This window comes from Felis catus, chromosome F1 (assembly GCF_018350175.1).
Source record: "Felis catus isolate Fca126 chromosome F1, F.catus_Fca126_mat1.0, whole genome shotgun sequence".
Classification (NCBI taxonomy): domain Eukaryota; kingdom Metazoa; phylum Chordata; class Mammalia; order Carnivora; family Felidae; genus Felis; species Felis catus.
In genome coordinates this window covers 672,141-684,505 of record NC_058384.1, presented here as the reverse complement: position 1 = coordinate 684,505, position 12,365 = coordinate 672,141, and the positions used below count along the sequence as shown (strand labels likewise).

Genomic DNA, 12,365 nt, shown 5'->3' with positions numbered 1-12,365 from the left:
CTATTCCCTTCAGGGACACGGGTTATCTGAACCCTGGCAGATTGAGATCCCCGAGGGCATGCAGATCTCCAGTGACTGTCTCCACACAAGGGGCACAGCTTACGGGGTTTCCACTTCTGTTGTCCCCTCTGAGAACATTCTCGTTTCCAGTGCCCTGAATGGCCACGTAAATGGCGCTTGGTGCCAGGACCTCGGTCAGGAAGTCTGATCTGACATAGTACGCAAGGTTGCGATGAAGGCCTTAGATTTTTCTTTTTAGGCCTCCTTTCCTGTTCCTGATTCTCCTCTTGATCTCGGTTGTAATATATCCACTTGTTAGCTCATAAGAGCTCCTCCAGGGTCCCTTCCGGGCCAACAGCCAATTTTTGCAGCTTCCTTCGAATATCTGGGGCTGGTTGAGTGACAGATCTGTCCATTAAAATCATCTCAGCTTCAGGGGGTCTCGGCTAAATATAGCCGTATTTTAACCTTTAACCTTTCCAGGAAGGCTCTCGTCCTGCGTCTGTAAAATAGTGACCGACTTAGCATAATTTAAGGGTTTTACCTCAGGCCTCCTTTAATTTCTCCAACATACAAGCTTGGAAATGGTAGTGATACAGTTCCCCATTGGGATTATCATAGTTCCAAGTTAGGATGTTGGGGCAGACTCCCTGAACCCCAGTAGGGAACTGGGAGTTCTTGAAGGACCTCCAGCCCCATGGTAATTAAGGAGCTCCTCGTCCCCATATCTCTCAGCGGCTGCCAGACCACCACGCTTCCCTGTCTCATTAAGAGTCTGATTCAACAAAAGCATTGTATCTTTCCAGGTCAACTCAGGAACATAAGTAATATTCTGAAAAGTCTCTATATACCCATGAGGGTCATCAGAAAACGTACCTATTCTTTTATCTGTCTTAAATCTTGCAATGAAGAAGGTACTTGTAATCTTACGGTGGTGCCTCCCTGTGTCCCCCACTTCCTGCACCCTAGCTTCTTGTAGGGGAAACACACCTGTTACATTACGGGGAGGGCCTGGGTAAGGTGGGCAGCAGGGAGCAAAAGTGCACGGTTTTTAAGTCTGGATATGTAGATTGAGGACCTGAGCAGGAGGAGGTGGAGGTGGAAGTCTTCCCCTCCCCTGTCTCTGGTCTGCTGTGGGTGCAGCAAGGCGCCCTTAGTTCTCTCCTTTCATTGTTGTGGGCCCTTGGAAAGGGTTGCCAGTAGGCCGGGATCGACCTTGTACGTCCCTCGATTTTCTCTAAGGCTCCAAAAACACTGAACCTAGGGACCTTCTTCCTGTTTCCCTTCACATTTGCAAAACAGGTCAAACTGTAGGATAGCATTATAATTGATAACTTCCGCCTGGCGGCCAGGTTTCTTCCTCCAATTTGTATCAGGGCCAGGCCTCGGTGCAAAAGAAAAGGAGTCCCTTTTTCTGTAGGGTTTGTGGATCAAAACCGTGCCAGGTTTTCAGAATGCATCCTAAAGGGGTATTGGCCTTGGTTGGGGAATTGCCCATCTATCGGAAGGAGGAGGAAAAGGTGGCCTTCATCTCAGTTTCCTATAGCTGGCCAGGAGAAGCCTCATCTTTTGACCCTGTCGGCCAGGAGAAGCCTCATCTCCTGGCCCCGCGTTTTGGCTGTTTGACTGGTAACAGAAAGCCCTACTTTCTGTCAGTCTTGTGAGGTGCGGAGAGCAGTGGCTCCTACCCAGGCTTGACTCTGCCTCCGAGAGCTCATCTGTCTTCCCCAGTTTCTCCTCCATGCTGTATCCCGCCTACAGGACATTGGGGGGGGGGGTATGGACTGTGACCAAGCAAGACTCCCCTTGGTTGTAGGATGCACTGATTTTCTTTTGGCCCAACAGTAATTTACATATCGATAGTCGGCTGTTGAGGAGGGGTTAAAAGGGCCAAGGTCTTTAAAGGGGCCAAGGTCTGTTCCCCTGCCTTTTTCAGCAGTGCCCTCGGAAACATGTTCCAGCCATGTGGATATGCATTTTCGGCATACACTGGGCTAAGTGTAGCAAAATGGCCCCATGAATCCCAGTAAAAGCCCTTTGTCCGTCCCCCATGTCGTTCTAGTATGCTGGAGGAAAGGGATTATGCTCTCTGAGACTGAGGACATGTGGGATCTTCTTTAGTCCCCAAGGACTCTCCCTTGGGATGCCTTTTAACCCACTGGAATCCATTCAGATTGCAAGATCTAAAAACAAAACACGATGAAACTGATCTTTTTTTTGTGATACTGGCCTCAGTACTCCTTAGGAGATGAGGAAAAATGGCCCATTAACAGGACACTGCATTTTAATACAGATCTCTTCTGTAAGAAGTAGGGCAGGTGGACTGAGGTACCTCGTGTCCAGGCTTTCTGGCCTTCAATCAGGACCCAGAACTGAGGGCCTTTTGCAGACTGTGTTTGCCTAAATGTGCTGGCCGGTAAACTCCTTCCTGATACTGGATGATTGTCTGAAAAGGCCTCCGAATAAACCCAGGTTGTCTCTGGAGGCCTCGCGGTGCTGTGTCTGCGTCCTCCGCTTGGGGTCTGTGGTCCGGTCCCTCTCTGCTTGTCTTCCCAGAGGCTCCAGAGTGCCACATGGGGGGGCTGCGGGGTCAGTTCTCAGCTCTGAGTTCGTTGGGCTTCGTTTGAAACACTCTCTCGACTTGGTTGCTGGGCCTCACACTCCTTGGGGTAGTTTCTGTTTCCTTGCTGGTGCCTCAGTCCTTGGTGGAGTGCTTGCCCTCTGGGGGGGGTGGGGGGGGGGTGTCTGCAGGTCACGGGGCCAGCTCCAGGCACAGCCCTCGGTGCTCCTCAGTGTCTGGCCCCTCAGGCCTCGTGTTCTCTTGCCCCAGGCAGATGGTCGTGTGTGTGTGTGTGTGTGTGTGTGTGTGTGTGTGTGTGTGTGTGTTTGTGTGTTGCAGCCTCCTTGGCCAGTCCCTGTGTCTGGTAGGCAGCTCCCCTTTGACCCCGATGGTCCGGTCCGTGGGCGCTCCCCTGCCGGCCCCCTCCTCCCCTCCTTGAGGCTCTCCAGGTGCTGAGACCTCACATCCAGGCTCCCGCCCCTGCCCCGCGTTCCCATCCCGCCCCTGCCCCGTGCCTCCTGTTGAGCACATCTCCTGGCCCAGCCTTCAGATCTGTCCACGTCTAGCCGTTTTCACCACCCTTGCTGTTCCCTGCCGCTCGGGTCACCGTCCATTGCAGGTGCTGCGTGTCCCCTGTGTCTGTTCACGTAGTCGCCAGAATGATTTAAGTGACGTCACTTCACCTCCCTGTTTGGAATCCTCCAATGACCTCTTGTTAAAAAAGAGAAACGGAGATACAATTCACATACCACCACTCTGAGTGTGCCCTGCAGGGGTTTCTTTCCACCTGTTGTGCAACCGGCACGCTAATTCCAGAGCATTTTCATCACGCCTAGAGAGGCCCCGTAGCTGTCAGTGGTCCCTCACCGCGACCCTGGCCACCACTGGCGCCTCTGCCTCCAGTGGGCTCTCCACTGGAGTCCACATTCCTTGCTCTGGCCTTTGAATGGTGGTTTCCAGTCACGCGCAGACCCTCGGCCCCCTTCCCGGTTCCACGCAGGCGCTGGGGGTGCGGGGGTGCAGCCCTGCAGCCCGTGGCGGACAGCCCTCTGTCCACACCCTGGCATGAGGACCAGCGGCCTCATTGGTTCCTCTGTCCCTTGCTCTCTCTACGCTGACCCTGCTCTGCCCCGGGTGTGACCCAGCCCTTCCTCCAGGCCCTTGGGCTCCCTTTCCCCTTAGATGGCTGCAGACTGGGACCGCGCAGATGCGTGTGGACTGGAGGACTGTGGTCCTGAGCCCCTCCAGGTTCACTCTGCATCCTCCTTCCTGCCCTGTGCTCCCAGAGGTGGGGGTCCCTCTCCGCACGGCCCCCTCTGTTTTGAATTTTGTGCTATGTGCTGTGTTCGCTGTTTATTATTTTTTTTAATTTTTAATTTTTTAAAATTTACATCCAAATTAGTTAGCATATAGTGAAACAGTGATTTCAGGAATAGATTCCTTAGTGCCCCTTACTCGTTTAGCCCATCCCCCCTCCCAAAACCCCTCCAGCAGCCCTCAGTTTGTTCTCCATATTTAAGAGTCTCTTCTGTTTTGTTCCCCTTCCTGTTTTTATATTCTTTTTGTTTCCCTTCCCTTATGTTCATCTGTTTTCTCTCTTAAAGTCCTCCTATGAGTGAAGTCATATGATTTTTGTCTTTCTCTGACTAATTTCACTTAGCATAATACCCTCCAATTCCATCCCCGTAGTTGCAAGTGGCAAGGTCTCATTCTTTTTGATTGTCGAGTAATACTCCATTGTGTGTGTATATGTACACATATATATACACATATGTGTATACGTATATGCATGTGTATACACACGTGTATACATATATACATATATGTGTATACATGTGTGTGTGTATATATATGTATATACCACATCTTCTTTATCCATTCATCCATCAATGGACATTTGGGCTCTTTCCATACTTTGGCTATTGTTGATAGTGCTGCTATAAAATGGGGGTGCCTTCAAAACGTGTCCCTTCGAAACAGCACACCTGTATCCCGTGGATAAATGCCTAGTAGTGCAATTGCTGGGTCGTAGGGTAGTTCTCTTTTTAGTTTTTTGAGGAATCTCCATACTGTTTTCCAGAGTGGCTGCCCCAGCTTGCATTCCCACCAACAATGCAAAAGAGACCCTCTTTCTCCACATCCTCGCCAACATCTGTTGTTGCCTGAGTTGTTCATGTGAGCCATTCTGACAGGTGTCAGGTGGTATCTCATTGTGGTTTTGATCTGTATTTCCCTGACGGTGAGTAATGTTGAGCATTTTTTCATGTGTCGGTTGGCCATCAGGATGTGTTTGGAGGAGTGTCTATTCATGGCTTTTGCCCATTTCTTCACTGGGTTATTTGTTTTTGGGGTGTTGAGTTTGATAAGTTCTTTATAAGTTTTGCATACTAACCCTTTATCTGATATGTCATTTGTAAATATCTTCTCCCATTCTGTCGGTTGCCTTTTAGTTTTGCTGATTGTTTCCTTCGCTGTGCAGAAGCTTTTTATTTTGATGAGGTCCCAGTAGTTCCTTTTTGTTTTTGTTTCCCTTGCCTCCGAGTGTTCGCTGTTTATTAAAGGTGGTTTCCACTGAGGACTTAGTTTGTTCACTTGACGGTCTGTAAGTACTGAACGAACGGGAAGGATGTTGAAGACGTAAGCTGGCTGGCGTGGTGTATGCTGTGGAGGTGATGGCGGATGGACACTCCCTTGTCTCCGTCCGGCATCGTGTCCAGCTGTGCTGTCTGAGGCGGCTCTGCGACACGCAGGACCAGCTCCAGGGTTCATCCGTTCATACGCCGCCGCTGCGTGCTTGGTGCGCACCAGGCCCCGTGCAGGGTGCTGAGGGTGCAGCATTGACCGTCAGAATACCGGCCCGTGTGGAGCTGACCCTCTGGAAGGGAAGATGGAGAGAGCAAAGTTAAGTAAATATAATGTGCGCTACGTTAGTGACTATGCCAAGGAGAGCACAAAGCAGGGAGTATGTGCGCGGGTGTGGGTGGTATTGGGATTTTCTGGAAGGGTGGCCAGGGAAGGCCTCACTGGGAAAGCAACATTTGAGTGCAGACCTGAGGGGGGCGGGGGGGGGGGCAGCTTGGTGGGCTGCAGACGGAAGGGCAGGTGCACAGGCCCCCAGGACCCGGCATGCGTGCTGCGTGGGAGGGTCACGGACACGGGGCAATGGGGGGTGCTGGAAAGGTAACGGGGGCAGCTGCTGGTGTGCGCAGGTCACAAGTCAGCTAATCCACACAAACTTCCCACCTGATGCAGCCACAGCCGCAAAGCCCTGCTTCCTCCTCCCGAATTTACTCTGCATCCACAGAGTTGGGGGGTTCACACGCAGCACTACCCCCCCCCCCCCCTGCATTTTGTCACCAGATCTGGTCTTGTCTATGGAATATCTCCTTATGCACTGCCCTCATTCAGGCCCTCACTTGGTGCCTGAACTGCTACCTGCGGCTTGCAGGCTGCTGTAGAGAGCTGTCCTGAGCCGTTTGGGTGCCGAAGACTCTTACTTTGAAGGGGAGGACCGGGATTCAGTGATGTGATTTCCCTAAGGCGGTCTAACTAATTATTAACAGAGCTGGGGGTAGAGCCCAGACCTCCTGCCCAGGAGTCTGGAGCAGTGCCACCCAGCTCTCGGCCGAGGACTTCGGGACACCTGCTGCAGTCCGTACCCCAGAGGACCTCTTTGCACGCGGTAGGTAGACGTGGGGTTGGCCTCTGCACTCGCCCCTCACACCAGGGCTGTGGCTCTTCGGGGTTGGTAACCTGCAACAGCCTCTCGTCATTCTTACTTGTGATCCTGCTTAAAGTAAACAAAGCTGTTGTTTCCCAGATAGTAAAGTTTGGGTGACTGGCGCATAGAGCATTTCCCAGTTTTCCTGGTATTTTCCTGCCGTAGGCCGCAGCCTTAAGGGTAAGGCTGGATCGGAAGAGCAGAGTTGACTGTCGTTTTAGTGGCCAGGCGGGTCCTTTCCGTGAGTCCTCTTTGTTTATGAAGAGAAAACAGTGCCTGCTTCAGCTCTCAGGGTTGACGTGAGTCTCTGAGGTCCCACAGGGGGACGCGGGCCGGGCCAGGCGCTGGGACCTGTCGCAGCCCCTGGTGTGCTTAGGGCACAGACTGCGCACAGAATGTTCCTGCAGCTTAACGGACACCTTAAGCCCGTTGTTTACGGTAAAAGTGTTCCTGTTTTCGAGGCGCTCAGGTTCAGGGAGAGCACTGGTGTGGGGAACGCTGCCGAGTGCCAGCTCCGTTACTGTCATCTGCCCTGGTGATTCTGTCTAGGCTGCGTGGGTGTGCGTTCACGGGCTGCCTTTCTGGCCTGGTGAGGCCTGGCACCGTGTGTCTTTATTAATAGAGCTCGTCGGGGTGTGAAAACCGGATAGAGTTAGCTTGGAAGCTTCTCAGCTCATCCTGGGAGAGGGTGCAGGATTTTTCACGTCCTACGTATTGTTGCAACGGTGCCCACTGTTGTAACGTTTCTGGGTTACCTGCTCGTGCGCTCCGGTCTTCCGGGTTACTTTGCACGTGCACGTGCTCCTGTGCGTTGAGAGCTTGGACTGTCCGAAGGGGGGGACTGTGCCCTGCAGAGGACACGGGCGGGGCGAAGGAGGGGCTGCAGGGTGCCCGGGGAGTGCGACCTGCCGTGCGTGTGCCCTGTCCCGACCCAGCCCTTGTGGCGTCCTGCGCTGCCTTCTTACAGGGAAATGTGTGCTGCGGCTGTCGCATCCAGCCTGGGGGGGCGAGGGTGTCCGGGCAGGGGCAGCCGGGTGCTGTGGGTGCCGGGACTGCCCCGTGATCTCGCGTGTCCTCGTGCACGCAGTGCGCGTCCTGCTCCTGCTGCTGCTGGGTGGCCTTACAACCCGAACTTCTCGCGGTGCTTAGTGGTGGTTAATTATGTTTACAGAAGGCGTGCTGGTCCACAGGTTGACGTGCCAACGACTCTGCCTTTCTCTTTGGGGAAGTGTTTCCACAGGATGGATGCCCGCAGTTGGGCCTCTTTGAGGTGGTTCTTTATCCTGATGCCTGTCGACTGGCATGGAGGAGGCACCCTCGGAGTTGAGGGTGCCAGGGTTGCTTGCCTGCGTGGCTGGGCTGGGAACGGACGACATTTTGGGGGGTAATTGAATGGGTGTGAGAGTTTGCACTCTTTGCTCTATCAGTGTTAAGATACAGCGTCTGCTCTTAGAAGGAGAGGCTTTGCTAACGGGGTTAGATTCCAGCCTCTGCTGCCCGAGTGTTTACGAGGTCAGCCAAGTGTTACCCTAAGAGTCGTTCTGCTCGTACCTCGTCGATGGAGACTTCAGGCTGTAACGTAGGCATTTGATTTGATTAAAACGTTTTCGCCCCAAAAACACAATGGTTTGAGTAGGTGATACACGCGCGTGGTGTAAATACTAGATTTCCCTCCGTGTTCTGCCTCCTGCTTCCCTTCCCCACCTCTAGAGCGATACGTGTCACGTTCTAGGTCTCCCTCCAAAGAGCCTGCGCACGTGTGGTGGCCCGACTGCCCTCGGGATTGGTGGGCAGCTCTGTTTCCAGGACGGGTGGGGCACACACCACGAACCATATGAGTCCATGATAAACAGATGACAGACAGCGTCACAGAAAGACTCGGTTTGGCCTTTTGTGTGAGCCGGTTTGACCGAACGCCAGGGACCCCAGGGGCTCTGCAGGCTGTGTGCCGCGGGGGGCGTGGGGGGGGGATGGCTGCCAGCACATACGCACTTGGACGGGGACTCTGGGGACAGGAATGGACGCTGACAGCTGCTGTCTCTCTCTTGGCAGATGTTCCTCACCGTGTTCCTCAGCGACAACGAGCAGCACTTCACCGAGGTCCCCGTGACCCCCGAAACCACGTGCCGAGATGTGGTGGATCTGTGCAAAGAACCTGGCGAGAGCGAGTGCCACCTGGCTGAAGTGCGCTGCGGCTCTGGTACGAGGCGGGCACCCCGCGCGCCCCTTAGGCCGCGTTGTGGTTCCTGGATTGTAGACGTGGCGGCACACGTGCGTCGGGAGCGCGTCCGTCCAGCCGTGGTGTGACACATAAAGCCTTTCTGCTCTTTCTTTCCCTGCGATACACTGAAGCCGCCATGGTGTGCGCGGTCAGAGGACAGGCAGGTGATGCACCGGTGGAAGCTTCCGGTAAACCGTATGGTGCTCACGAGGTGCTTTCTGGGTGCTTGGACTTGACTGAGTTAGAGATGTGAGGCGTCCCGAGTGCATCGCCCTCTGCACGTGTTTGCAGGTTTTTAAGGAAGGCGGTCGGTGTGGCGTCACCGTGGTGGTGGTGGTGGGGGGGGGGATTGAGGTCTTGGGTATTGTTTTAAGCTTTGAGATCAATCCCTCACTCTAGTTCTTTGTATCTTTGTAGCTCTGAAGCGGGACAGCCTGCTCTTCTTGCCCCTGAGGAGTTTGTAGATGGAGTAATTTTCCGTCATTTGCCCCTCAGTCCTGTGCAGCCTGCATGAGCGCCCCCTGCCCCCCGGTGTCCCGGCGCCGGCCGCACACCGTGGGGACTGGGTCCACGCCGTTCCCGATGCTCCGGTGGCCCAGGCAAGACCTCCTGGTCGCCTTTGGTCGACTCGCTTACCGGTGGGCGTCCTAGAGGTCTCGTGCCCTCTCCCCGGGTCACTTCCTCCCTTCCCCCCCGCAGGGGAGCTAGAGTAGACCATTTGCTAGAGGGGCCCGAATGGTAGTCTGACTTTCCTCTTCTCAGTGACTTGCTTTCTGCTTAGAATCAAATCCACACTCTGATCTTGGACTGTGGCTGCCGGATACTGGCTCCTCCCCGTCCTCCTGCAGCTCTCTGGTGTTCCTGAATGATCCCCGCTCCTTCCCTCCTCAGGGCCACAGGCGCCGGCTCCTTTACTGCCTGTGTCGCTCTCCCTCCAGGTTTTGCCGCCTGGACTTCAGCTGAAACGTTACCTCCTGCTGAAGTAGCCGTGATGTCACCCTGATCTGCCCCTCTGCTAAGACACGTCACGCTGGTTCTTGAGCGTTCACGTCTCTTGCCGCTTTAATCCCCGTGGCCCCACACACGTGCACTTGAACGTCGCTCCCTAAGAGGAGAGGCCTTGCGTGTCCCTGTCATTGGTGTGCGCGGCTCAGGGGAGGGCCTGGGGTCTGGCGGTGCTCAGTGAGCACTTCCTGAGTGAATCCGCGCACTGCTGGATGCTTCTGGCAGCCTCCTTGCATCAGAAGTGACCTTGTTTATGGTTTACTGAGGTGATCGGAAGCACCCATTGTGCGCCCCTCGCCTTCTCTCCAGACCCGCCTGCCCTTCCTCCCTTTTCCTAGAGGAAGAGGCGTCCCTCTCTTTGCCGAGGCTCAGTGTCTCCCGGAAACTCTGATTCTACCTGTTCTTTCTTCTCTCGTGTCTTGCTCACTTGAGTTCCCTTTACTATGTGATGATGATGTTTAGAAGATTTTGTCTTCTAACTTATGTTTTAGTTTTTTAAAGTTATTTGGAGAAAGATAGAGCAGGTGGGGGAGGGGCAGAAAGGAGGAGACGAGTCCCAAGCAGGCTCCACACTGTCAGCGCAGAGCCTGACGTGGGGCTCGAATTCACAAACCTCGAGATCATGACCTGAGCCAAGATCAGTCAGAGGCTGAACCACCCAGGTGCCCCTCCTCTTCTAGTTTTTAAAATAAATGACAGCACCTGAACGTATTCTTTTTTGTAAAAGAGGAAATAATATAGACAGAATAGAAGCGCGTCCCTACTCCCATCCCTCAGTACTCCACGTAATTGCTCCTTTTTAAAAATTACTATTTTTAATGTTTTATTTTACTTTTTGAGAGAGCGTGAGCTAGCGGGGGTGGTGCAGAGAGAGAGAGGGAGACACAGAATCCGAAGCAGCTCCAGGCTCCGCTCTGTCAGTGTAGAGCCCGAGGTGGGGCTCGAGCCCATGAGCTGAGAGGTCGTGAGCTGAGATCCAGGGTAAATGCTGGGCCACCCGGCACCCCCCTGGGTTTCCATTTTCAGAGAATTGTTTCCCTGTAGCCGTTGCTCAGGTTTCCCTTGGCTCTTTTGCCTCTTGATCTGTAGGCGTTAAAACCAAAACCAACTACTCTGCGGCCCGGGTCTCTCTGTGTGATTTACAAGGCTGCTTCTTTACTTCGAGGCTGTGAACCCGCTCTCCTGGTCCGTAAAGCTGGTTTTAGTGGTTTCTGTCCCTCCCCCATCAGTCTGTGACTCGTGAGAGTTCGGGGGCCGGTTCTTGTCTCCAGACAGAGAGTGAGTTGTTCTGAGTGCCCCTCCGATCGGTGCTCTCTTCCTTCCCGATGTGAGCCGTCTCTGTGTACGTGGTAGATCTCGTGCCAGGTTCACTCCTGCCAGCTTCCGTCAGTCACTTGTGTCTTTTGTTCACAACAGAACCAAACTGTTCTAATTACTGTGTGGTTTTAGTGCGTGTTAGGGATCGGTGAGCCAGGTGTGCATTTCATTGTTCTGCTTTTTTTGTGTTTTCGAATATTTGTTTATTTCTGAGAGAGCGAATATGTGTAGGCGTGAGAGAGGGGAAGAGAGAGAGACAGAATCCCAAGCAGGCTCTGCACTGTCATGGGGCTCAAACTCACGAACCGTGAGATCAGGGCCTGTGCCGAAATCAAGAGTCAGAGGCTTGACCGGCTGAGCCTACCTCCCCACCCCACCCCCAGGCACCCCTGTTTTTTCAAAGAATACCTGAGCTGTTCTTCTATATATATATATTTTTTTCAGATACAATGTAGAAGGACCTTAAAAGGTTCCAGGAAAAATCCTATTGGGATTTGGATGGGTTGTTGTGAATTCATAATTCATTTGAGGGTTGCTGGTGTGGTGCTGTGGTTAGGAGCAAGATCTTGGGTATCAAGTCCTGTCTCTGCCCTTTACTAGCCTTCTAACGTCACCGTCCTCCCCGGAATCCCTCCCTGGAATCCATGGCAGGCCCCGCTCACCTGGGGCAGGGGGTGTGGGCAGGGGGTGTGGGCAGGGGGTCTGCAGAACCCGAAGTGTGCTCCTGCACTTGCGGTCAGTCCTCCCGGCCAGCGGGACCCCGGCTCCCAGACCTGCTGAGCAGTCCCCCCATGGGGACTGGGGTTTCTTCACTTCCTTGACTTGTCTCTTGGCTCCTGGAGCCTGGGGGTTTCATCTCATTTTTCTGAAAGCGCGCGCGTGTGTGTGTGTGCGCGTGCATGTGTGCCTATGTTGGGTGAGGAGGTAGAAGGTCTGCTCAGAAGTGCTTTTGGGGGTGTCTTTCTTGTCAGGGGTGTTCCTTTTGGGGGGTCTCAGAATTTCTGTGGCTTGTGGAAGAGACGGGACCTCCGAACTCCGCGTGTTGTTTTACCGTGACTGGAAGCACAACTGTACTTTGTTGGAGCTGACGGGACTGAGTTCAGGGTCAGCCCACAAAACGGGCTGCCTGTTCTCCGCCCTGTGGTCGCTGCAGGTGCTGGCGTCGTGGTGTCGGTTACTGGCAGGCGCGCCGAGTTCTCGCCGGCCGCTTCAACGTCCTCACGTTGAGTAAGTAGCACACTGACGCCACTGGAGCTGCTCCGATTGGGAGCAGTTGTGTCCGCGAGCAGTAGGTTTGGTGTTTATATCCAGATCCTGGAGATGACAAGGTATTTTGAGGGGAGCTTACAACCATGGTTTCTCCTGAATTTCGCATTTATTAGAGTGTTTAGCTGTGTCCTTTTGTCTCTAGAAAAGTTTGACAGCTGTCGGTCTCACCGGAAGAGGGGCCGAATAGACATGCAGCGAACGATGTGGGGGGTTGGGGTACCGGCCCCCTGGGGCACAGTTGAAAACCCACATGTGACTTTCAGCTACCCCCA

At 53.8% G+C, this 12,365-nt stretch overlaps 1 protein-coding gene across 5 annotated transcripts in view; it reads left to right on the top strand.

Moving 5' to 3' along the window:
- TP53BP2 (tumor protein p53 binding protein 2) overlaps positions 1-12,365 on the top strand; it is a 53,007-nt gene that overhangs the window by 15,476 nt on the left and 25,166 nt on the right. For 4 of the 5 annotated variants that reach the window (XM_045049151.1, XM_045049150.1, XM_023247640.2 and 1 more), the window contains exon 2: positions 8,334-8,481. In XM_045049151.1, the coding sequence (XP_044905086.1) occupies positions 8,334-8,481 (148 nt within the window). Of the gene's footprint in view, positions 1-6,096; positions 6,243-8,333; positions 8,482-12,365 lie in introns of those variants that run through there. The other variant, XM_019821423.3, reaches the window with a different exon arrangement.